The 26733-nt window shown below is 39.7% G+C and overlaps 1 protein-coding gene across 6 annotated transcripts in view; it reads left to right on the plus strand.

Moving 5' to 3' along the window:
- The window catches only part of LOC117955835 (connector enhancer of kinase suppressor of ras 2-like), a 29137-nt gene extending 3769 nt beyond the window's left edge, over window positions 1-25368 (plus strand). Inside the window, exons 2-22 of one of the 6 annotated variants that reach the window (XM_034890565.1) lie at window positions 1331-1494; window positions 3384-3586; window positions 4640-4745; window positions 5541-5582; window positions 5681-5800; window positions 9511-9570; window positions 9733-9801; window positions 12889-13035; window positions 14443-14561; window positions 15500-15702; window positions 15880-15969; window positions 17167-17357; window positions 17712-17760; window positions 17885-18063; window positions 18167-18240; window positions 19572-19643; window positions 19892-19959; window positions 20797-20897; window positions 20977-21466; window positions 23933-24132; window positions 24217-25368. In XM_034890565.1, the coding sequence (XP_034746456.1) occupies window positions 1331-1494; window positions 3384-3586; window positions 4640-4745; window positions 5541-5582; window positions 5681-5800; window positions 9511-9570; window positions 9733-9801; window positions 12889-13035; window positions 14443-14561; window positions 15500-15702; window positions 15880-15969; window positions 17167-17357; window positions 17712-17760; window positions 17885-18063; window positions 18167-18240; window positions 19572-19643; window positions 19892-19959; window positions 20797-20897; window positions 20977-21466; window positions 23933-24132; window positions 24217-24264 (2795 nt within the window). In that variant the 3' untranslated portion in view covers window positions 24265-25368. Of the gene's footprint in view, window positions 1-1330; window positions 1495-3383; window positions 3587-4639; window positions 4746-5540; window positions 5583-5680; window positions 5801-9510; window positions 9571-9732; window positions 9802-12888; window positions 13036-14427; window positions 14562-15499; window positions 15703-15879; window positions 15970-17166; window positions 17358-17711; window positions 17761-17884; window positions 18064-18166; window positions 18241-19571; window positions 19644-19891; window positions 19960-20796; window positions 20898-20976; window positions 21467-23932; window positions 24133-24216 lie in introns of all 6 variants that reach the window. The other 5 variants (XM_034890567.1, XM_034890564.1, XM_034890566.1 and 2 more) reach the window with 5 other exon arrangements.
- Window positions 25369-26733: the final 1365 nt, after the last annotated feature.

Genomic DNA, 26733 nt, shown 5'->3' on the forward strand with positions numbered 1-26733 from the left:
ATGCAAAACCATGAAACTCCCTATGTTTCCTCTCCACTGTTTAGCTGCCAGCTAAACCCGATCTGAATGCTTGATCAGGTTTAGGTCCAGCACTGAGACGCATGTATGTGATTGGTCTGCAGCGATGAGAAGAAGAGATGAGCTGTGTGTGTGTGTGTGTGTGTGTGTGTGTGTGTGTGTGTGTGTGTGTGTGTGTGTGTGCAATAACATACAAAGGTGACAGTCTCCTATGATTTAGACTAAATACGTACATAAATGTGTTGGAAATGAAATAATTTGAGAATTGTAATTGTCGACTATTTTAATAATCATATAAGTCTGCAAGACTGTAATGAATATCTGTGTTTTTTGACAGTTGTCAACTAAAACATGCAAAATAAAGACATACCTTGGGCTCTTTCACAATTTTCTGACATTTTATAGACCAAACGATTAAATGAGAAAATCACTAGCGCAATTTTCGCTAATAAAAAATATTAGCTGCCCTTAAATTAGTTATTTACTAAACAGTATATGAAAGACGATAAATGTGTATAGTCAGGAGCAACCTCTAGCTCACCCCGTAGTTTGCTGGGTGTCATCTCCTCAGCTGCTCTTATAAAAAGCCTATAAAAGCCTTAAAAATTTCTTTAAATAAAAAATTAAAAAAAACAGTCAAAAACTCAATTATCAAATCAAAATGTAATTACAGAGTAAATAAATTTGCTATTCACAACACACAATGTACATTGTTTCTAGATAATTTTACATCATTAGGACAGTGGTAGGAAGCTAAGAATACACGGTGGACACACAACGATTAACACACATTAATAATGCAGTCTAATACAGTGCTTCTGACATAAATACCACTTTGTGTGCAAATAACAGGTACACACTGTATTAGTGTATGTGTTAACGCAGTACAGTTTGAATGCTCCGTTGATAAGGTTAAAAATGTATGGAGACAGTTTGTTTTAGTCTGCTGCTCTTCGACTGCTTCACTGTAAGACTTCACACCTGCAGCAGCAGTAAAAGATGTAACACAAGCTGAGCACACACACGCAACCCCTTTTTAGTTGAAAGCTTTTTTCTAGTTTAAAGCTCAAACTACATCTCAGGACTGTTGAGGAGGAGGAGGAATCTGTCAGAATTCTTGCTTGACACGGAGCATTTCACACTTAATACAACCTGTTTTCACACTTTACAGATTAACATTGCAAGAAGAAGAGGCAAGAAAAGCGATATCAAATTGAGATTTCATAATACATCAGAAAATCTGATGCCTCCAGCAAACAAAATGTTTATGTTGTCGCGCTGTACTCAAAGCTTTCCTGTGTGAATCCCCCAGGCCTGGATGACTGCCTGCAGCAGTACATCAAGACTTTCGAGAGGGAGAAAGTAGGGGGGGACCAGCTGCTTCGTATCACCCACCAAGAGCTGGAGGATTTGGGAGTGTCCAGAATCGGCCACCAGGAGCTCATACTGGAGGCTGTGGACTTACTTTGTGCTTTGGTGAGTCCAAGCTTCCCACGCTCGCTTCCCACTACTCTCTATACTGTCACCTCAAAGAGTCCAGACCCATGCTGTTGGAGCATTTGATGCTTCCTCTGCTTTTCAAAAGATCCCTGGATTAAACCCAACAATGTTGTGTTGTCAAACTAGAAAATAAAGTTGTTTTTTTAGTCAATTTAGACATTTTGGATATGTGAGATTTCAAATTGATAATTATGATGCTGTAATTTTCCATAAAGTTATTATTCCTTAAGTTTGTTAATTAGGTAACAAAGCCAGTCATTTCAGAATTAGGTGAATTTTGATTAGGAAAATGCTTAAGGCCTCAATTTTTCACAGCAAATCTACCAGAGATCAAAATATCCTCTACAGGAAATCTTACAGCTGTCATCAGTGCTGTCATGGATTATAGCCTCCTCTGGTCTTATTCTCAGAAACATAGGTTTTGTGTGTTTAAGCGTGATACGACTGCTGCTCTGCAGATCGGACTAATGTGCTGCTGAAGTGGTAAAATCCCAAAATGTATACAGCTAGTAACACTCACTCTATATGTCACTTAAGCCACCTCAGACCTGTGTTACCTTGTGATGCAGGTCAGCAGGATCCCAATGACCTAAGATAAACCAAGAAAGATGCTACTTCCTGTTCAGGAGAGTCTCTTCCTCCATTGAAACACAGTAGGCGGCAGTAGCTCAGTCTATGGACCCATATAGACCAAATATCTTGTATGGAGTGGCAGATAGAGAGGTGCCAGTTCACCTCCTGGGTACTGCTGAGGTGCCCTGGAACAAGGCCCCAAACCCCCAACCCAGTTGCTCCACAGGACGCTGGACCATGGTTGACCCTGTGCTACCCCCTAAAAATGTATGTGTGCTGTGTTTAAAAAGGGCATCTGCGAAAGATATTTTTCAACTGTCAACTATCTTGTGTGGATTAACAATAACAAATAGACTAATATAACAAACCCATCCAGCCAAAAACACATGATTTTTGGAAGAGAGGATGTCTTAACTCTGGAACACTTTTCATTCATTGTTTATGTAATTATTTATTGATGTGTTATATATTTATTTGCTTATTTATAGTTTGGGGTGTTTGTTAGTTGATTTAGGCATTAATCAGTCTCACAAAAGTTCAGAATTCGTATGTTATCTAATTAAGGTTTAAAAATATAGTATACATGTACAGTATGTCAATACTAAGCCCCACTTTGGTGGTGATGTTTAAGGTGAACATTTTGACTGAGGAAATAGAAAAGGAGAAGATTGTGAAGGATGTATGAGGAGTAGGAATAAAGGAGCGAGGGTGAAATAGAGATGAAGATGGGTATGTGTTAGCTCAAGAGACTGGATGGAGATTTAATGGACTGAGGTCACAGATGCAATCTGAATCTAAAGTCCTCTCATCCTGCATCACTGCACGGGGGTTCTTGCTTCAGCCCCAAAGCTCCTTATGTAACTGGGATTTAGTTTTAAGTCTCTCGGGCACTGCTGTATTGACTATGATTAGTGGCCCTCCTGCCGCAATCTCCCCTCCCAAGAAACTCTGACAGAGGCCCATATTGGTCTTCACGTGCAGTTTGGCGTACGGGGGTAATGGGTGTTCCGCTATTCCTCATGATGCAACGTGACAGATGGACAGGAGCGCGGCTGGGTGGGTGGGTCAGGGGTTTCATCCCTTTTTGTGTTTGTCATAGGGCAGCATCTTCTGTATTGTGACAAGGTTGGCTCCTCTCCCCCTCAGTGGTCTTTTTTTAATTCAGAGAGCAATGTCATGACAACAATCAGTTTCAGCCTCCACACTGGAGAAATTCTTGGAGTGCATCCCAGCTAAAACAAACACTGGCAAACTGGTCAAACAGAGTGAGTTAATTTCCTCTCTCCTTTTAGAATTACGGGCTGGAGACTGAGAATCTGAAGACTCTTTCTCATAAGCTCAACGCATCTGCCAAGAATCTGCAGAACTTCATCACAGGCAGAAGGCGCAGCGGCCATTACGATGGCCGAGCCACCCAAAAGCTTCCCAATGACTTTCTTACCTCTGTGGTCGACCTGATTGCTGCAGCCAAAAGCCTTCTGGCGTGGCTGGACAGGTGAGATTTGCAAAAAGATGCACCTGTAATACATTTAATCATGTTAAAACCCATGTGTATGTATGTATACACTTGGATACACACTTACATGCATGTTCACACACACACACACACACACACACACACACACACACACACACACACACACACACACACTCACTGAGACATTCACCCACAATGTTTTCCATTTAGTTTTTGAAGTTCTGTTACAGTAGCAGGGCTGGTAGTGACTCATATAGTCTCAACTTTAGCACCACTTTGATTGAAAGCCCTGAAGTGAATCATAGATAGAGACATGGATTGGACATTTTTACAAAATAAAGTGCAGTGAATCAATGACAAAATTGGCTTCTAAAAGGAACAACAACATCTTATGTATCTGGCATCATGCATTGGTTCATGTAGTCTCTTTTGGGGATTCCAGTGTGTTTTTACCACATTTTGTTTTTATTGTTATGCCCTTGATCAATCAACTGACAAGAAAAGATGCACAAAGTCCCTATATAAGTAGACTTTGACAGGGTGGCTAAAAAGGCACTGAGCAAGTCTATTTATATGTTGCTCTATCCCTTTGTGTCTCTGTGTGGGTGGGCCCGTGTGAACGTGTGTGTTCAAAGCAGACAGCATCCAACAGCAATAAACCAATGTTTAATTTTTATGTTTAAATGCATCATTGTTAAAAAGGATGGAGAAATGACAGGAATATGTTTTTAGGTGTACAGTATGTATTAGTGAGGAACGTTTAACAATTCATATTTATTGAACCTTGGCCTTAATCATGTATGAATAAAGGTGCTGTTTTTATATATACTGAATGTGTATTAGCCACTTTATGTTGTTCATTTACATCATTGTTTTTAAGGACAACGATACACTGTGCATTTAAGGAACATCCAGATCTAAATCTTACTTTACATCCTTTAAAAAAAAAGTGGATAGAACGAAATGCGTTTGTGTGTGTGCTGGTGGACACATCTGTGTGTGTGGAAATGTACCAACAGATTTACCAACTATTTTGTCTCAAAGGAAGAATGATCTAATGGTTCATTCCAGGTGCTCCTTCTTTTTCAGGTCTCCATTTGCTGCAGTGGCAGATTACTCCGTGACTAGAAATAACGTGATTCAGCTGTGTCTTGAGCTCACTACAATTGTACAACAGGTAAATTGATTGTATAATGTATTAATATACACCTCAGTAAGGTTTGTATCCCAATGAATGAATAAATTCTAAATACACGTTGAATCTACTTGCCTTTAATACCTTAACCCAACTGCTATTCTTTGCACAAATTGCATCTATATACATATTTTAACATGAGTAAAACAACGAAAGATATACATTAAGAACAAAAGGCTTTGCAACTGTTAAAATATCTATGTTATGTCTATGATACGAGAATGAGAACTTCATTCTTTTATTGCAAAATGTTCTAGTTTTACTGTCAGTCCGACATAAAAAAGCCTTCATACCGTGACATAATCCAATATTCAGATATTTTCAAAAGTAAAGACACTGCAAATCAGATAAAATGTTCTTCAGATATCAATATTGGTGTAATTGTCAAAGTAATCAGATCAGTAAATAATGAGAGAGGTGATGCTTCATAGGTTTTTGGAGGTCTCTGTGGGGATAATGTTGACATGGAGTTGAGGGAAAATTTAAAATTGTAAAAACAAATTCAACTTTCAACAAAAATTGAAGGTGGGAGTGAAAGAGGGAGAGTTGAAGGGAGAGAGAAAGACTGGCAGAGTGAAAGAGAGGGGAGAGAGACGTGCCTCCGCATTGGTGATTCATTTGTTTTGTGTTTGTGCATGCCTGTGTGGGAGTGTTGGGGGTTATAGGTGCCAAGCTGTTCGGTTTTTGCTTATATCCACCTTCAGCAGAAATGCCAATAATAACTCCATTTTGACACATTCTCTTAAGGTAACAGTGCTCTCTAAATGTTCCCTATAGGACTGCTCTGTGTACGAAACAGAAAACAAAATCCTGAATGTGGTGAGTTGATGACATTTCTTTTACATTGGATTGAATGTAAATTAAGCTATAATGTGCACACTTTGAGGTTGTACTCACCCCTAATATGTCCTCCCCAGTGTAAAACTCTGTCTGAAGTGTGCGACCACATTATCTCTCTGTCCTCCGATCCCATGGTGTCCCAGGCTGCACATTTGGAGGTTGTGCAGCTAGCCAACATCAAATCCACTGAAGGACTGGTAAGACTATCCCTCAATCAGACTTTAAGAACCATGCTAATTCTTTGTAAGTTTGTCATCGGTCATCCTACCCAGTATTTCATTACAGGCAGCTTACATAGTTATTGCAAAAAATAACTGAACATTTACCCAGTAATGTAGATTTAATGGGAAATGGTGGTAGTGCATAACTGAGCAGTTAGTCAGCAACTAAGATTGAGATAAAAACAACGTTTTGGTAGTAATTGTATTGCAATTACAGTAATTGTAAGAGGGTTTTATATATATATAAATTTACTGGGTTGTGACTTAAGAAGATAATATGATAACTAGTAGTTACAGAGTAATATTTTACGCCACAATTGTACTAAAGCCTACTTCTTACTAACTAGTTTCCAAATCAAAGGCAAGGAATATCACTACTAAATGTAATTACCTTCGTGTGGCCTGTTAATTGTATGTGTGCATTTATAAGAAATACCACATAGAAAATTAAAAGAAAGTTATACTAAGCAATTTTACTGCAATTATCTTTTACATGTCTTGTATGTGTAGTGTGGCTTGTTTCGTTATAGTATACTGGTAGTTATTACATACCAAGTTATAACTTTTTAGAAAAATCATACATATTGCCTTTTTTGGCCTTGCAGCCTGTATGTAATTTAGCAGCCTTTAAACTAAAAAGGTTACCAAAGGTAGCGAGAGCTAATGAATTGAGTCAACAGCCATACATCGTAAAAACTTTCTTTATTGGTGAACACAACAATATGTAAGAAGCATACAAGCCCAATACCCCACACAGGTTTATAATGTACTTTTCATTACACTTGAGTACGGTTTAATATGCTTAAAACATCAAGATGTTAAATTGTTTTCCAGGTTTGATGAAATGAACACTGGAAAAAGATACCAAAAACGTAAAGTACAAAACTACTAATAGTGCTGGTTGATGATGGTGAAACGTACTAATTACAGACATCGCAGCAGCATGATTTTTGACAGCATATTGACTCATTTTGGTTCAAATATGGCATGTGCAAATTATCTTGTAGCATGCATCTCACTCACTGCAAAAAATATCTTATTCAGTTGCTAAATCACTAATACTAATCTTGCCAGATTTGATGGCTCCAGTTCTACCATCATTTATCTTTTTACTCTTTCTTCTGGAGGTGTTTTGGGACCATGAAGGGACCAAGCACACAGGCTATTCACTTGAAAAAAAAAGTTTGTGGAAACCTCCAAAATATTGATAGGAATAAAATTCTAAAGATTAGTGTGGGGGAAAAAAAACAAGCAGCCACCTCCAATGCTGAAAAATACACACATTTCGGAGATTGCATTTTCTTGAGTGGCTACTTGAGGCAGGCTCCAAAAGCAAGACAATCCCTGTACAGCATGTTAAAACTCCTAACTTTACAGCAGAATTAAACATGTTTACTGCCTGGTACAAAAACGCTTATAGTCTCTAAAGCTAAGTTAACCCTTCATGACAACTGTGAGTGGGGGGGATTTTTTTTTATAAACGCACCAGAATTATTATTATTATTAGATTCACGCTTAAAGCTCTGCATAATTAAGGACGTGGCCACTCTGAGTGACAGATGGGGGAGCAGTGCAGGATATAAGCATAAACTGTGTGTTTTTGTGTGTGTGTGTGTGTGTGTGTGTGTGTATGTTCATGTGTGTATATATTTATCCCCTATAACCTTAGGAGAATTCTACAGACGCAAATAGAAGTTTAATAAAATAAACACTTAAATATCTATTTTGATTGTTTTATTCCCACTAGTCTGAAAGACATGTTATGGAAGCAAATCAGTCCAAGATCTTAAAATTGGAACAGTGCATGAAAAACTATATTTTAGCCTGACATGTCTGGCCCTAAAGCTATAGTGTGTAGTTTCTGTCGACCCTATGAAGAATTTTAAGTAATGACTAAAACATTGTCCGTGCATCCACATGACGCAAGCACCATCCCCACCCCTCCTCTACTCAGCTGCTAGTAGCCTTTCCCCGTCGAATCAAGGACATGGATGATTTAAAAAAACATGAACTGTTCGGAAGAAGTAATCATCATGTTTTTTTATGTCTTGTTCGTATCCAAAGCTGAACGCTAGTTTTTGTTCAAGCTTCTGCGCACTAATGCTGCCTGACGACACAATTTTGCAAACAGAGCCATACTGAAAAATACAGAGAGAGTTTTATTTGAGCTGATAGTCTTAATTAGCTTTGTATCAACTCATTTGGCAATGGTTTGAATGTAACGGATGATTATTAATACAAAATAGTTTTAACCTCAATGCATTGTTGGTGAAGGAATTTTAATTTGTGGTGCTCACAGCATTAATACATTGCAGTAAAAAACTGTTACTGAGGTTGATACCAAGAATCTGCTGTTAAAGGTTGATATCCAGTTAACCACAGTATCCAGGACTTTGTCTGGAAAGACTTGTGGCTGTTGAATTTTTATATTAGCACTTTAACCATGAAACATGGTATCGTTTTATATTTCAAAATAGAAGGAACATTGAAGTAAAACTGTGTGCTGCTGCTTGTCCAGCATCTAATGGTGCTCACTGTCACAAAACTGGGTTTTGCTGAGCTTATGGGCATATGAGTCAGCTGATAAAAAGCCACATTAAATGAACATGGTCGTGTTGAAATGACAAAAATATAAGATTAAATAAAATTCACAGATTGTACTCTGTCTATGCACTTACTTTGGGGTCAAACTGATACTGTGTTTAGTAGCAGAGAAGACACTTACTTTTGCCGCCACTTTAGTAGACTCCATCTTCGCACTGACCTACACTCGGGCACAAGCGCCCTGCTTGGGGCCACAGTAAAATCCCCACCCCCACGCAAATGCTAGCAAGGGGCATGCACGTTCTCTCATCCGTTCGGTAAAACCTGAACACAACAGTGGACCCAGTGGCCTAAAAATAAACCTCTTATACTCATCTTGAAAGTGTGTGTGTGGCCGTGTGTGTCCGTGTCTGTGTCCAAATATTTGTTTGTGTGTATGTTTCTTTGTAATGCCCTTTAGACCCCTTTTTAGTAAAAACATGTAGCTGTTCTGCATCAGAGGAACGTTGTTTGCAGATACATAATCATCCATGTTTGATTCAATCTGCTTAAAGTAACATTGTGAGGGAAACTGATGATGATAATAATAACACAGTTTTTTTGGTGGACGCCTTTCTAGATACAAAAGGACATCTAACATGTTTAAGAGGGCATAAAAGAAGAAAATACATTAAAATACATTTAGCTTCAAAGTAATACATTTTACAAAATAGAAAACATCTGAAAAGTGCTAAGAACGTCAGAGTAGAAAAAAAAGATTAAATTACATTAATTTAGATGGTGCCATGTACGGTATGTTTCAAAAGTATTCCCATATGATATTTAAAGACCATCCTGCAATCGTTTTGACATTTGTCTGATAAGGCAATATTGAGCACAACATGAAAAGTCTTTCACTGCTCTTAAAAAATAATTGAGATAAATCCAAACTCCGACCAATTTTGCACTTTAAGCAGATTAAAACAAATGCCGAGAGTGACAGATATACAACAAACCAGGTCTGTACTTCAGGCGGCTGAGTCAAGATGCATGTGTTAAAGGAGCCTTACGTTAGAGTTTGCTTTTAAATATAATACTCACTTATATATTTATATATATATATATTACTACTATAATACTATATTTGTGCTCTCTTCCCACAGGGCATGTATATCAAATCAACCTATGATGGTTTACATGTAATCACAGGGACAACAGAAGGAGTAAGTACAAGCCTTTTTGTGTTCACTTTTGCAGATCTTGGCCTCACTGCTCACGTGTAATATGTAGAGTTAGGATTTACTTATGGTTGTATCACAGTAAGCTCATGCCATGACAGTGAAATAGAGCGGCAGTTATGACTCCACTGTCCCTCTGTCCATCAGTCTCTGGCTGACCGCTGTAAGAAAATCCATGCTGGAGATGAAGTCATTCAGGTCAATCTTCAGACAGTGGTAAGTCCACTGGTTTATTTTTATGTGTTTCCACACTGGCTTTCTGAATTTGAATATGAATTTTTTTTAGGTGCATTTTGTATTTGCAGATTACTTTCTGCAAATGTCTGTTTTGTACACACAGGCTTGTTTTGTACACCAACGTATTTCCCCTGAGATTTGTTTATGCTGTGAATGTGTTTTCTGTGTTGCACCACATCCACAGTGAGCCCTGTTACAGCACTACTGGACCTGTTGTATATGTGTCGGGCTGTAATTTCAATTTCAATTTTAGTTGTGAAATCATAACAAGAGTTATCTCAAAACACTTTACAGGTAGAGTAGGTCTAGACCACACTCTAAAATATACAAAGCCCCAACAATTCCAGTAATTCCCACAAGAGAAAGCATTTTCAGTGACAGTGGCGAGGAAAAACTCCCTTTTAGGCAGAAACTTTGAGTGGTGAGGAAACTTCCTTTTAGGGAGAAACCTTGGTCAGACCCAGGCTCTTGGTGGGCAGTTATATGCCAGTGCTGGTGGAGGGTATGATGAACAGAGGCAATACAGTCACAATAAATATAAATTAAATATGACTAGAAATAATAGTTGTTGAAGTAGTTCATGGCGTGGCAGGGCATAAATGAGTGTAGCAAGGCATAGAATGACGTAGCAGGGTGTAGCTGGATATACTGTATCAGGGCCTAGCAGGGCATTGCAGGGTGCCTAGCAGGACCACGGCAACAGCTGCAACCATGATTCAGAAAAACTGCAGGGTGAGAAAACATAAGGGCTTATCTTTAGCATTTGCACACAGATGAAATGAGAGAAGAGCTCAGTCTTTCAAAGGAAGTCCGCTGGCAGTCTGAAACTATAACAGCAATGCTAAGAGCTGCAGAGATAGGGAGGTGGTGCGCTGTGACTGTGGCTACACACCCTTCCCCTTTCCTTTGTTTTTGATAAGAGACAAAACTACAGAAACTGCCTATTGCTGTTTAGCAACACAATATTATATATTCTGTAGAAATTAAAGCAGAAACGTCAAGTGGTGCACAATTTAAATATAACAGTCTTTGTTGAAAAGAATTGCTACTATTGTGTGCAACAGCAAGAAGATAATTACACAGCGCAAGTCAGGTTCATTTCAGTCAGTCAACACACCCACTAAATGCAGCCAATTTTTATAGTGAATAAGTGCAAATACAGAGTTGATTTTGGTGTGAATGCTGGGAAGCATAGTTTAGTGTTAATTACTCCTTTGCATTTCATGAAGCATTTGGCTTTTCTTCAATTGATTGGCAACAGCATTTCAAATTAACAGCTTGAGTGACATCAGTTGGAATTTCTTGTGTCCTCTCATGTTTGTTAATTTCTTGTGTATTACCTGGAAAAAAAAGTATAAAATGAAGAATAGTTTGTTGTATTTACTGTTTATTATTAGTACATAGTATGGAGCTCATAGGTAAATGCTGCCATGAAGGTGATAGTGAATGAAACATCTTCCTGCTGGTGGGGTGTTTTTTCTTAATGAACATCCCATTGCATTGGGGGTATGCATTAGCCACGATGAAACCTTTGGAGATATAAGGCGGTGCTGCATTGAACTAGATGTATCTGTGGTGGGAGGATTGTTTACACTATCAGTTCCACAAGAACTTTATAAACCAGAGGACAGAAAAGTACTGAAAAAGTCCTAAAAGTAAAGCAAGGAAAAGTGTCTTCAGGCTCAAGAGACAAACCTCAAGGTTAAAAAACAAACAAATAGTAAGAATAGATCCTTGAAACATTTCAGGGATCTATAATTAATGCAGCTGGGAGAAGTCCAGCAGTAAGAGACAAAAGATCATTGGATTGTAACATTCTTCTCCACGAGAACCCAAACAATGGCTGCTGAGGTGAAGGAGTTACACCAACCAAAGGAAAGTAATGAAGGAAAAATCCTCCGAGGCTAAAGCGGCCTTGTAATTAAAATTGAGTTTTCATGACACATGTAGAATAAAGAAATAGCAAATTATGTGGTGCTATTGTGCACAAGATTGAAAGGCTGTAAAAAGAATAAGGCAGCATGTCAGACATAAATAACTTCAGACAGCGAAGAATAGATTGAATTTCTGGTGTAGGTCAATAAATGGGGAAGGATTCACACACATGAAAAAGAGACAGTACATTTTAACACTGGAGAGTGTTCCCCTCAAGGAATTGAGACAAAAAGAAGAAACCAGTGTCATGATGGTTCATAAGAAACACCTTTTTATTATCACAATTATTTACCAAGGCAAAGCAGTAGATAGCTGGAGAAAAAAAGCTACATCAAACATCATACAGCAAATCGGGGGGTTGAACTGCTTTAAATAAACACATTTTTTGGGACAGACACAGCAAAAAAATCTTCTTTTTTTAATCATAGAATAAAGCATGCTTTGGAATATAAAAGCATCTGTTTCAACCTGTCTGTCTCTTTAATACACTTTCTATGTGATACATATCTGTGTAGTGGCTGTCAAGGTAAAAAATTACTTGTAAAGGAACAAAGGGATTGCTAGGTCAGTGGCTAAAAATGCCAGGCTTTTCTCAGGCTGCTTGGAATACGCAAGATGTAATGAAACCTGGTGCAGTGAGCCCAAGCAAGACAGGATATTTCCTCCCCAAACTGGACCAGGCATATTTGTTTCAGCTGCAGACTGCTTCTCTGGGAGGGATGTTTCTTGTGCCAAGTGTCATCAAAACTGGGTTAAAGACTATTTACAAGGCATGCAGCTGTTCATAACACACAGCATCAGGGTTTACCACATCATGACAGCGCTTTCAGATTAATACCACCGGAGGTGTACAAGATGCCCTTTGGCATCCAACTTCGCATTTACTATCTTTGTCAACATGAACATCAGAGGCTGTGCCAGAGTTTTCAACCATCAGGATCAGCGCGTATTCTAGACATAACAGCCATAATAACACTGAAGTAGGTTAGGCGCAAAGAAAAGCCATCCAAACCATGTGTGCTATTCATTAACTGGATGTTCTTATTAAAATATCAGCTTACTATTTCTATTGTCTGAGTCATGGGGATGCCTGTGTGAGGAAATCCTTACCATGCTGTTGTTGTTTGCTAGGTGGGCTGGCAGCTGAAGAACTTGGTGAACTTGCTGCGTGGGGACCCTGCAGGTGTCACCCTGACACTGAAGAAACGCCCACAGAGCACACTCACGTCAACCCCTGCTCTGCTCAAGAACATGAGATGGAAACCCTTGGCTCTCCAAGTATGATGACTACTTTCATCCTACACAGATATATTTTTGTATGCCTGTTTGTGAGTAGATATGTATTTGTATGTGTATTTGTATATGTATATCTCTGTTCTTCTGTCTGTTCAAAATGAGACTGCACGGACCCTGGACATTAGACACCAAAATCATGGACCAGCACCTAAATTACTAAAATGTAAGAGTACATAGTGAGAATGATGTTGAATTAAAGTAGTGGTTTTACAATAGGTTGTCATCTAAAACAAGATCCCGGACACAAACATTAACTTTGTAAAAGGTATCATTTTTAGAGATATAGTGTTGCTTTGGCCTTTTTTTTTTCTTGCATCCACCTTCTTTAGCACACCTCGTTACTAATTGGTTGGACGTTCCAGCAACATTCATTCACAACTCGACCTCAGTGGCATATGTTGTCCTACTTCGGCCAAAGCAACCACATTATTAGGCTTGTGTGCCTGAGCCAGAATGGCTGGAAATGGGAGGAATGTGTATTAATGTAGCCCAGCCTTTCTTTGAGTCCTAGGCCAGAGAAAACGTTTTCTCCCCCTCGAGGCCCTGAAGCGCAGTCCTGCACAGCCTCCTCCCCCTTCACATCACACTCTCATTCTTCTTCTTCTCCACCTAAATCAAATTTGCTCTCCTGCTGGCATTTTTAAGGACAGAAAAGACAAAAAAAGAACATAGAAACAATTTTTTTCTGCTCTGAGATGTGACTCAAATTAACAATGTCAAGGTAGTCTGTTGAGTTATTAAAAAGTGCAGTGTGCTGTGGAAGCCCTGCAGTAGCTCTGACACACATAATGGTCTTATGATGATGCACATCTCCCCATAATACATCTCAGATATTAGTCAGCTGTGAGTTACGCAACATATTAGCATAGTTTGAGCAGTGACAAATTAAACTCTAATGTTGAAAGAATGTCCGTTCTTACTCATTTAATAAGTTTTTTTTGGGATTCACTGCAAAACTGGTATCTTTTGATTGGATCTCTTTGACTATTTGAGCTAAGCTGATGAAATCGTAACGTGACTAGAAGGTAAAAAAAGGAAAAATTATGTAGGCTATGACCAGATTTTCCTTGACCTGAATGAAAGGGACAACGATACTGCACACCAACCCGTCATCTTGTGTGCACTAGTAAAGACTGGAGCATCCGAAACGTACCGTCCACTGCTCCTTTCACGGTTGAGATGCTCAGCAGCACAGTCTGAACCGAACAAATGGTCGCTGACGACTAACTGACTGGACTGCTGGGAACTCCAAAATGTCTATGTGTCAATCCCTGTAACTGTTCCTTTCCCCCTCTCTTTCTCTCTGTCTGCCTGTCTCTCTCTCTTTCGCACATGCTCACACACATATACACTCACACACACACTCATACACAGCCAATCTTCCCACAGAGCCCCAGCAGCAGTGTTGCCACACCTACCAGCACTTTAAGTACTCCATCCAGGAGGAATAGCTGTGCCCTGCAGGACCTCTACATCCCCCCTCCTCCAGCAGAACCCTACACCCCCAGGTGAACTCACATTTACACATGAAACACAAAGTTCAGCAGTAGTGCATGCTTCACCAAATACAGGTCCCCTGTGGAGTCTTTGAACACTAGTAGTGCTGTGGAGCAATGTTTTTACAAGTGGGACCCCGTTTTGTTTGTATCAAAGATTCTCTGTAACTAAAGAGAGTGCATTACACACTGCGCCAATGGTACGAAACGGTACACACTTCCTGTCTCCTAAATGCATAATTTATTATAATGTAGGTTAATTTTCTCCGGAATTGTCCATCCAAATGGCCATTTTAGTGTCAGGATGTCCGGGAGTTATGTGGGTTGTAAAAACAATGCGTCCAATATTTATTTGGTGACCGAGGGGTCAAAGAACCAGTCATAATCTGTGTAATACACTCGGGACCTGCTGCTGATCTCCTAAACAGGCGTGGCAGTGGCGAAACCCACGTGACACAGGTACAGGAAATTATTGTTTTGGTTCTAAACTGTCTCTGTTTGTATCCTGCACAAGGACACATGCACAGAAATGAGCACACTCCATACAAATTCATGCTATTGATTTCAGAGTACTTCACTGACTGACAGTTGGTGAGACACAAAGTGTAGCATTGCACCCATAAAGGCAGTGAAATAAGAAGACAGCTACTGTAGCTAGCATGGATGTGAACAATGCACGGGTTAAAATGTAAAAAAGTTGGCTTTGCAAGTCTTTTTTGAGTGGGCTTGGGGCTGAGAGCCACAGACAGGCTGGAGAAGCGAGCCAGTACTGAGACAACAAATATATAGAATATCGCCAGCTTTATCTTTCAAACTAAAAACGGGGCTGTTTTTTGAGAGTTTACACATATTAATCCTACAGTATATTCTGATGATGGCATTGCTTCTGTTTTTTCTCCCATATTAGTCCAGATCTTCACTGATGTTTAAATGACTTTTCGTTACCACAGAGATGACAAGGGAAATCTGTCGGGTGATGATCCCCAATCGGATGTCCATGTCTCAGAGGGATCTGAGTCACCAAACTCCTACCTGGACCACGAGTGTCGGCGGAGATTTCCTCTTGTGGAGGAAGATGCCATACTGTATTGTTACGAGTATGACCAGAACCAAGAGGTGTCATCAGTCTGCAGGGGAAGTACTCCCACCTATGGTAAGACCTCTGCCTCATCCGATGCCTCGCTGCTGTTATTGTGAGAGCCAAGAGCCCAAAGCCCTACGAATGTGACGTTTGTATGCTTTTGAGATTTTTTTTGAGACGTCTGCGGCTGTTTGATGTGTGTGTGGGCAGGTGTGTAATATTGACGTTCAATGCGCCTCCTTGCTCCAGGCAGGCTCAGGCCCATCTCAATGCCGGTAGAATACAACTGGGTGGGAGACAACGAAGACCTGGCCAAGCTGAAGAGAGAGAGCAGGAGAGGTGAGTGGGAGGCAGTGGGAGAGAGAAAAAGGAAGGGAGGCAGAGAAAGGAGGGACACGGAGAGGGACAGAGAGAGCTAAGGTGAGTGGGTGGATATCTCATAATATCCTCACTCAGATCTCTGAGCCAAAAAGTAGAAGGATGAGCTGGCCTGTCAAAACTGATAACATGCTGGATATCTGTTTGTGCCTCTATCTCCTCCATGTGTTCACAATCTATCACTGCTCCTTTTTTCCCTTCATTCCTCTCGTTCTCACTCTCAGCTTTGTCGTTTCTCTCTGTTGCTTTGGCAACTGTAGAGATATATCTGGAGTGGCAAATGGAGTGGGAGGAGACTGAATTTATTTCAGTCTCAAAGAAAGACTTGAGTGATGTGTTTGTTTCCTCTGGGGATTGTTGGTGATATGTTGCTCCTTTGGGCTTTAACAAAAGCTGATTGTACTATATTTATCTACATGAGACAGTGTTTGGAAGTTTTGAGGGCTTCTTCGTCCAAAATCCGCATTCTTCTGTAGGTGGTCTTTTGAAACATCAGCATTCACTTACCTCAGACAAGCACATCGTTAAATGTGCTGTAAGCAGCGTTGGGTGACATTACTTCTCAGTGACATTCAAAGTATTTTCAAACAAAATAACACTACCTTCCCCCTCCCTCATCCTCATCTCGTCCCCTCCCTTCTGCGCTTCCATGCACTAACCCCCCCTACCCCCACCCCCAAATCCTTCTTGTCGGTTATTGGCTGGAATGCCGGAACACTGTTGGTGTAGCTTCGTGGTGCAGGTGGACACGTTTTGTTTTTGTTGCCGTTTGTAAAAAAACGCCGTCTCTGTAGACAGCCCAGGGTCTACAGTGTGTTCTGGGGACAGGCAGCTCGCAAATTGTGAGGAGATGTTTGCTGTATGTGACAACAATGTGACATCACTTAGAGCACCTTTTAACCTGACTGGTCTTAAAGTAGATTACATAAAAGTTTATGATCAATGTTGTGAACTGTTGTGGCAACTAATATGTGGTTAAAAGTCCATAGTCTAGATTGAAGCAGTTAATTGACAAATGATCTTACTAAAATGGAGAGGCATCATGTAATTCAGAAGCATTCTGTTGAACTGTGCAGGTCATTAAGTTTGTAAATGATCGATTTTTAAAGGAAAGTGTGTGTGTGTGGCACTGAGTTTGCCACTGTTGTGTCCCTGCAGAGAATTCCCTGCTTCGTTTTGCGAGTGAAGATAAAACCCCGGGGGAAGACTTCCTGCTGGGACGCAGCCTGAGTCAAAACAGGAGGAAGACGGAGCGAGGAGCCAGCCCCACCCAGTACACGCTTGTCCCCGCCCTCCAGATGGAAGTCTCCCTGTCCACATCCAGCTCTGACTCTGCCTCCCTTTACCATGTCAGTCCCTTATGTCTGTGAAAATCCTTTTGTTGTTGTTGTAAGCCACTTTAGAAGTGGGAGCTTTTTTTATTGCTGATTTTTTTTTTATTTTTACAAAATGTATAAAACAGCAATATATAACAAACAAATACAGACATTAGTAAGTGACAAGGCAACTTATCATCTCATTGCATTTCTACAAGCATTAACATTTCAACATTCACAGCTTTAAATATTCATGTAATTCAACTGCAGATATAAATTTTGTCCCCTTTACAATATTTCAGAGACTCAATCAAGGAGTTATAGTCAAATAATAGTTAAATAAAAATTGGGATTCTCTGCATGACATCATTGTTGTTTACTATGCAGGTGTTTGAACGCTCCTCACTGATGTCAAGGTCAAAGAAGAAGAGTAAAGGTACGAGCTCTTGTTTTAGAGTTTTAGTGCTCCGATGTAATCATACCCAGACATGAGCAGGTGTTTTTCGGGGAGTGTTTTTTTGAATCCTTTGTCTGTTCTGCTCCCTTGCTGGCGCCTGCAGCTGGAAGTCCTATGTCTTCATTCAGCAAGCGGCGGATTTCCTGCAGAGACTTGGGTCAAGGGGACTGTGAGGGCTGGCTGTGGAAAAAGAAAGATGCTAAAACCTATTTTTCGCAGAAGTGGAAGAAGTACTGGTTTATACTGAAAGACACATGTCTGTACTGGTACATGAACGAGGAGGTGAATACGATTTTGTTTTTCCCAAAAGTGCAACACACACTATTAAGCCTTTATTCATTATGTGGCACTTCAAATTTAACTGTGCTTTTGCTGCTCGTTGCAGGATGAGAAGGCAGAGGGCTTTGTCAGTCTTCCAGAGTTCAAGATCGACCGTGCCACTGAATGCAGAAGGAAGTAGTGAGTACTGATCCACGATCAAGCTCCTTAGATTTGCATTGCTTTTCTGTTTAGCCTCAAAATTGGACAAAACATAGGTACAAATTTCTTGACTACAATTCACAAAGCTGACAGCAGAGTCATGTTGCATAGTGATATAAAATCGGTAAAATTGGTTCTTGGCAGGGAGAACATTGGCATATATGTTAAATAATTTACGGGACTGACAATGTAAAAAGGACAATTACAGAGCACGCTTGACTCACAACCAATATGCACATGCACACACACCTTGCACCAGCAACATATTAGTATGCTGACAGGAGGACAGCAAATGCACACATTTATGGCACATTTATTATATTTTGTATAGAATTTTAACCCAAATCTATGATGATGATTAAACAACTGATATAGATTATGTAGCAGCAATGCTAATAGTAGTGGAGTTAGAAGATTGAAATTACCAATACATGATGCAATAATGTTATAAAATATATCTATAAAAAGTAAGTAGACAAAAATGTGAAAGAAGAAGTGTGTAGATCACATTTCATCAGTGATATTTTAACTAATTCTAGTCCTTTTTGGACCTGAGGACAGTATCTAGAGGGAGGGCTGATCATTTGTTGACAATGAATGTTAATGGAAAAGGTTTAGTAAAATGGAGAGGTTGTAACATAGTGGAGATATGCATATTCAGCGCCACCCCACCCATGTTGTGTGTATCTTTAAGAAAAAATGTAAAGAATGCATTTTCTTCCTCATAAAACATTTGCAAAGCTGATTTTGTTTTTATATTCAAGGTATTGTGCATGCAGATGCACGATACAAACAAAACGGGAACCCACCCAAAAGAAAACAACTGCATAGCACAAGGAAAAATCTACAGGAACCTTTATAGCTAGCCGATGTAGACGTTTTAAGAAAAAAACTAATTTAAATCTTTAGATCAGCAGTTGTAAATCTGGTCTGGTTATGAATAAAGAACACATCTTGCTTTGATTCAATTTCCAGGGAAACCAAAGAACAATCTTGCAAATTACACATAGACAGTTCAATACAGTTTAAATAATGAACGTGATACCGTTACAGAGTATACTTTGTGGCAAATAGCTGTTAGCACTAATAGATTAAAAGCCATCACATGCACATTCACACACTCTTAATAGACTCAGACTTGCGTTCAGCTCCTGAAAATAAGCAGAGCTGTTTATCTTATAATGCAGTCTTGCTGTTTTGTGTGTGTGTGTGTGTGTGTGTTTGAGAGTGTGATTTATATGTTAATGTGCACTTTACATCACCGTTGTTGTTTTTACATATGAATAAATATACCTTCGGTTCTCTTTCAGTGCTTTCAAGGCTTGCCATCCGAAGATAAAGACCTTCTACTTTGCGGCGGAAAATGTAGACGACATGTCCCGGTGAGTTAATGAGACTATGACAGTCATGCTGTAAACTCCCCCAATCCCACATTTGCAACCACATTTATACCCCTGCTGATCGGATATTGAATCCTTACACCAGACTGCCCACTCTCCTTGAACAAAGCAGTTTTGTAAGGTGATTGGTCAAAAAGGGACACTTATACACACACACACACACACACAGCACAAGATATTTTATTGGATGTCAAGCTGCTGTGCGCCATGACTGTTATTCTCCCCAACAGGTGGCTGAGTCGTCTCAGTATGGCAGTGGCAGGCTACTCCGAGCAGGAGAAAATTCGCCAGGACCAAGGTGAGATTAGTCACGGTTCTGCAAAGAACACTTACATAAAACACCATGTTTGAGAAATCATATATAAATAAGTAATGACGAATGCATTGATAATTATTTGGCCTATTCTTCCCTTGGCAAGGTTTTAATTCCATATCACAGGTTCAAAGCAGTCATTTTCCAGAGAATTCAATAAATAAATCTTAGTTTTACATCAGTGGCTTTTTCAACTCCTCTCCCCGGTTTCACGTCACATCTGATTCTAACGTCTCTGCTTAGTGCTGAATATAAATGCTATTTTTAGGGGCTGAAGGCGTGCTTGTTATTTTCATATTCTGGTGTTCCTTGGCTTCACACAAATGGACAGAATTTTTTTACCAACCCTTGTTCTATTTAGAGGAGCCTACATAGATATCTTGCAAAGGTGGGCGGGTGAGATCCGGGTTGTCGTCTGTTTTATGAGGAAGGGGCTTCTTTCCTGCTAGACAAGTTGCTAAATTAGACCCTTAACACCCCCAGGAGTTTCAACAGGAAGTACTTACATCATTAGATTCATCCGTCTCCATGTTCAGCCTCAAAAGTTAGTCAGACCTGGACTTAAATCCCTCTTACACCACACCTACACTGCAGCTACACCTGTCAAAACAGCTCATTAATGGGCAGAACTGATCTTTCTGACCTGATGCAATAGTTCAAAAGCTAAACCTATCATGAATTCTGCATATGTATTATTTGTATCAACTACAAACATGTAATCTCTCAGCCTCTCTAAGCTCAGCTCCTGAAGTGTAGCTGGGAAGATTGTAATTGTCTGCTATAGAAAAATAGAACATGACTCAATATGTTTGTTCATGACAGATTACTGGAGTGAGAGTGATCATGAGGACATGGAGATGCCTTCGATGACAAAACAGGACAGTCCACCACCACCTTATGACACCTATCCCAGAGCATCCTCAGTGAGTCTGTCAACGTATAGTTAAGTGGATATATTTGTGGCAAACTTCTTGTTTTTTTACCTGCTAACCTTGTGTTTAGGTGAGTCCCTACCTGGAACCAAAACGGGGCCACCTCTCCTCCTCCGACACGTTTCAGTCGCGCTCCTCTCATGACGAGTTCCACTCCGAGCCTCAGGACGGCATCAGCAGCAACAAAAACGGCACCTCCCCCGGGCAGAAGACGAACATCCACCGAAACTCGTGGCAGGACCAGATGGAGAGCAAAGCGAGGATGCACTACCTCCAGACGTTTCCGGTGGAGGAGAACCTGCTTTCTGAGGACAGAGACCAACATGCGATCGAGTACCGCAGGCAGTCTACCTTGCCAACACAGCGCAGTCTGCTGCAAGAACAGTACAGAGCCCTGCCTCTGCCCCTCAGGTCCAGCATTGATTCAGATGCGGGAGGGAAACCCCGCAGCTTCACGCTACCCAGGGACAGCGGGCTTCATGCTATCCTGGCTGCCACCGCCGCGGCATCGGATCAGAGAGACCACCATCACTACGAGCTGGACCGGGCCAGAGGCAGCGGTTAGACACACAGCATCTGTGTTTTACATCTTTTTAAACAAACCACAAGCTTAGACCTTTACAGTTATAACCAGGTTAACCAACATTAATTGACAACAAAATCAATTATACATTAAAGCCATTTATTAAAAAGAATGTAGCACAGATAATTACAAAAATTACATATAAGGATGTGACAAAAACATGTATCCGCATATGTGTGTTAAAATATACACACAAAAAGGATTACAAGTTGGCTGAGATTTATTATAAACCAACTTCACAGGACATGCTTCCAACCAAGCTAAGTCACGTGTAGCACCTTAACATCCCATGCTGTGATTGAGACCGCGTTAAAACTAATTTGCAAGTCAAAAGAGGTGTCAAAAGAATTAATGGATTACTATCAAAAGGGTTACTGTCTTGCATGGAAAAATGAGTGCAACAATATTCCCTTTTACATAAACAACAGGGTTAAACACCACCCAAATTAAAAATCAATTCAAATCAAAACAGTTGCTACATGAGGTTTGGTGTTGATGAAGGGGTGTTTGAGCTAATCTGACAGGGACGTGGTGTACTGTACGTCGCAAAAATAATGTTGTGAACCACTGCAGGGGAGCACTAGAGGAGCTCAAGGTGTCACACACTTTACTAAGATCACCCTGAAATCTCCTGCTCCCTGTTACATACAGATCAGTCTTTTCTTCCGCATAGTGTGGAACAAGTGTGATTATTTGTCATCAATTATTTTATTAAAGCTGCTAATAGGTTGTCAGAGCCAGAAAATGTCAGAGGTTGAATACTCGCTACTATTGCTTTATTGGATTGGATTTGAAGCCAGCCCATCTACCGTCCCTCGAAGACCTCCAGGGCAGTTGCCTAAGTGAGATCAGATTTAGTGTCTTGATAGTAATTTATCGTGACAGTTCACTCTCTCGCTCTCTCTCTCACACACACACACACACACACACAAACACACACACACACACACACACACTCTCTCTCTCTCTCGCTCACTCGAGATGTCATTGTGCCTCTCAGCTGTGTTTGAATGGTGAAGCGCGGAGAAATCCTTTCAGTCCATGTTAATGCTGAATTCTGAACAGGATAAAGAAACGCGCCTAAGGGTCCTTTCTACTTGTCCTCATTTATCTATTGCTCTACCGTTCACTCTCTCCGCCACTGCCTCGTAAGACAAGAAAGCATCACAAACAGGCGGGAAATAAAGCATGATACATTTCAAAGCACAGCCCCAAAGCTTCAGAACGTACCACCCTGCTTCCAAAACACAAAATAGAGTGACTCCTAACAGATTCATAGCACTAGTGTAGTGTCAGGATCAAGCCAACAGAGGGCAGTGTATGTAAACAGGAGAAGAGGGGCCCTGAACGTTAATAACACGATATGTATGAGCTGTTCGCCCAGTGTGTTCCCTGTAGAAGATACCATAAGGAAGACACTACCACAGAATGGGGAATTAGAAAGAGCAGGAATGTGCATCCTGTAGATCCGTCAAGAAGACTGTATTAACTGAGTAAACAGGAGAGGCTCTTTTAGCGAATTTAACGTTTTATTAAATACAAATTGTATAGGGAAATGTAGAAAAATGGGAATAATATTTTAGACATAAATTGGGCTAAGTTGAATTGTTCATTTTAGAAAGACCTTTTAAGAATGATAATAATAATAATAACGATAATAATGGAAAATAGTTTACTTTTTTCTCTCCACTGCATTTATTTGTTAGTAACTAGTTACATTACCAATTAGGGTTTTACATAAAAAACCTGTAAAATATGATGCACTGTTATAGATTCAAATTAGTGCTAAAATGTTGCTCACACATTATGAGTAATAATGGTCTAATAATTTAACCATCACAGGAGCCATGTTTCTGAATTAATTATAATTTTATTTAATGAAATCATATTTTCCAGATTATACTAAAATACTTTTACTAAACATTTTCAAAACAGGGCTTTTACCTGTAATAGAGAATGTTTACAGTGTGGTGTTTAGTCCTTACCAAAATAACTAAAACCTCCTTAAGGATGAATGCATATTTATTTATGATACTCACAGCATGAAAAATTCAACATTTGTTTCCAGAAAAAAGTCCTGGTTACTTAAGATATGCCACTGACCATGCAATTTCAGCTTGTTATATTTTTGAGTCCCTTCACGAGCCACTTAGCTTCGGCTCTGCCATTTCCCGCTGGGCTGTGGCACACACCAGGCTTGTGTGGCTGTGTGCGCAGAAGGAGGCTGCAGCTACACTTTCATATGGTTGAGATTCACTGCTAAGATTATTTTACAGAAGTTTCTAAACTAAGTGTCTTTGTCCAGTTTTAAAAAGGTGATCATTTCGAAGAATTCTCCGAATGCAAGCACATGTATTTCACTGTGAAATAATAATTAAGAACTCATTCTTGAGTTCAGTTAAATGTAAAATCTTTGTTAAGGATTGCTTGTGGTTTTGGCCAGGTCATGGACGGGACTGCAGGATGCAGGCAGACTCCCTTGGGGATTTGTACCGGGCTCTGGAGCAGACCAGTCTGTCTTCCTCGGCTGACCACAGATCAGCCAGCCGCCTGGAGTACAAGCGCTCATTTGTCCGCCGAGTCAATGACCCCTTGCTCAATGACAAGCTTCATCGCCTCCGGATCCTCCACAGCTCACTTAAGGTAACACGTTTTGAGCGTTTGTGTCCCTCCAAACCTGTGTTTTTTTATGGCTAGTTACTAATTGATACCTTCACCTCTTTACAGAATGTTCCTCTTCAAGACACAAACCAATCATTGGGATTTTTAGGGTAGACTCATGGAGGCTCATCGTGTTCATTAAACCTCATACGTATCACCTCCGCCTGTGCCTCACACAGCCGGCCTCAGTTTGCTGGAGATAAAAGGCACCACAAACCTCCCTTTACCTGCTCGGCTCGGCATCGCTTTTCCTTTTTCTGCTCCTTCAACCTTGCTCACCGTGCAGGCGCACAAAGACTTGGTGTCCCTCTCCCCTTTTAAAAATGAGGGCTGTTACTAAAAGCTAAAAACATTGATAAAACAACAGGGTTTATGGCACTTTAATAAGCACTTTGTGTCTGTGTCAAAGACTTGTCGGAGAGCTTTGTTGTTCATTGCTCACATGCATGGCCACCTACCCTCGCTTCTATTGAATCGTTTTGAACATTATGCTGGAGTGTGTACAGCTGCTCAGTAAGGCCTGCTGGAAGAATTAAAAGCTATTTTGGATGTACACAACATTTGTTATGCATGTATGTATGATTAAAGAATATGTTTGTAAGTGTACAGAGTGCTCAGCCCATATATATATAGATATATATATATCTATATATATATATTGCATTACTACAACAACAATGACTGTGCACAATGTTTTGGGGTACTTATACAAGCTGTTAATCAAGTGCTGTGCCTCAGTGATTGTGAATGTACATTGTACTTTTCCAAGAGAGACGAGAGAAGACCTAGCAAGCTATTCCTTAAAACAGGAGCACAAAGTATAATGCTTGGCAATAATGAACTTGTAAATTACAAAGGAATGACTAGAATAGTTGTCTATTTTTGTATGCATGCCTTCTTCCTAATTGTTTGTAAAACCGTTTTGTATTTCTAAGTGCGTTTAGTCTGGACAACACTGGTGTCGACCCCTTCCTCCACCACAATGTGTTTTGAAGACTTATTTTACAATTTGCCCCTGAAAAAGTTGATTTGTTTTTAAGTGTTAAGAGAAATAACTGTATTTATTAAGTGTTTAATGTACAAGCATGCTTTGTATAACTAAAACACTTTACCATGCCATTGGGAATTGACTGACATTGCACAGGTGTGCCACATTGTAGCTACATTACTTTTTTTATCCAATAAAGTATGGCATGGGCCCACGTACTGTAAGTGAGAGCTATTGTTAAATGGTTTTTCTCATAATCACATTTTAGGTGACTATTTTGAGACACTCTTTCTAACAGGGAGCATAACAAAGGATGATAATAATATGCAAATATAATACACATGCCCTCTGTGGATTTGAAGCCTCAGGCATTGTTCTTCTGTGGGATATGTTAAATTACGTAAGAGTAACACAGAAGAGGCTCAACACAGGAAACAGTGTAAGTATGTACACAAATATGCAATATGGAGTAAGCATGAAACATGAATGAATCTTTTCGTTTCTACTGGTTTAAGATGCTGAAAAGACATCCTCAAAACAGTGGAGCGCTGCAGTGCTGTAAGGTAAGGTTCACTCCAGACAAAGAAAATAATGACGTGCATCATGTTTGACATAAACATATTACAGACACATAGTATGACACTATTGCAAAGGTCTCAAGTGTCCTACCGTGTCATTATTTTTCCTGTGTATTCAGTTAGTTCGGTTTATCTCTGCGCAATCCTTTTCACAAATAGAATGAGAGCAACATAGAATACAGCACATAGAGCACATACTTCTCATAATTATCATATTATATCATATTTTCTCTTTAGATGTTATAATGGCCTTTATAGAGCAATCATGTCTTGTGATAAGAATTATGCTCAAATTGCAGACTTTGATGCCTCTTTTTGGAAATAGAGTAGTAGAGGTCCTACAATTTAAACCTACATTAATATTCAATATGATTGTTTTTTGTGTTTACAGCACAGTATTGGGCACATAAATATTTGTTTTTCATTGTTTGTGAAGATTATTATTTCAACTATAAGGAACCTACATATCAGTCATGTAGTCTGACTATGCTCTGTCATGGACTAGTAAATTAATCTCTTTTCCTTAGTAAGTAAAGTTTTATACCCAATGCACACTTCAAGTGTTTAGTTCATTATAATAAACTCATCAAATGTTTGTCCTTTTTGTAATACTGCTGATTGATATTTATTAATATAACAAATACAGTAGAGGAAGCACAAAATGGAAGAATGGAATAATGATAGGAAAATCTCAAGAAGTGACTGGAAAATGTGTGCTTTATTAATTATTGCAAATTTTCATTTAAATGACACAAGCTTTTAGTTATAACAAAATTAATTACCTTCAAACATAAAACATAAAATTGCCATTGCAATATAATTACAACAAACGTAGTCATAATAGAGCAGGAAGAACAATGCATGAAAGACAAAGCTGTGCCTTAAGTTCCAATGGTATATTCATTTCAGCAAACCAAATAGAAATATAGCCACAAGCGGCGATTCCGGGTTAAAAAAAACACCTTTTTTTGGTCTCAATAGCCACTTCAATGAATTTCACACGTGTGTCCAAGCGTT

The sequence above is a fragment of the Etheostoma cragini genome, chromosome 13, assembly GCF_013103735.1.
Source record: "Etheostoma cragini isolate CJK2018 chromosome 13, CSU_Ecrag_1.0, whole genome shotgun sequence".
NCBI lineage: Eukaryota > Metazoa > Chordata > Actinopteri > Perciformes > Percidae > Etheostoma > Etheostoma cragini.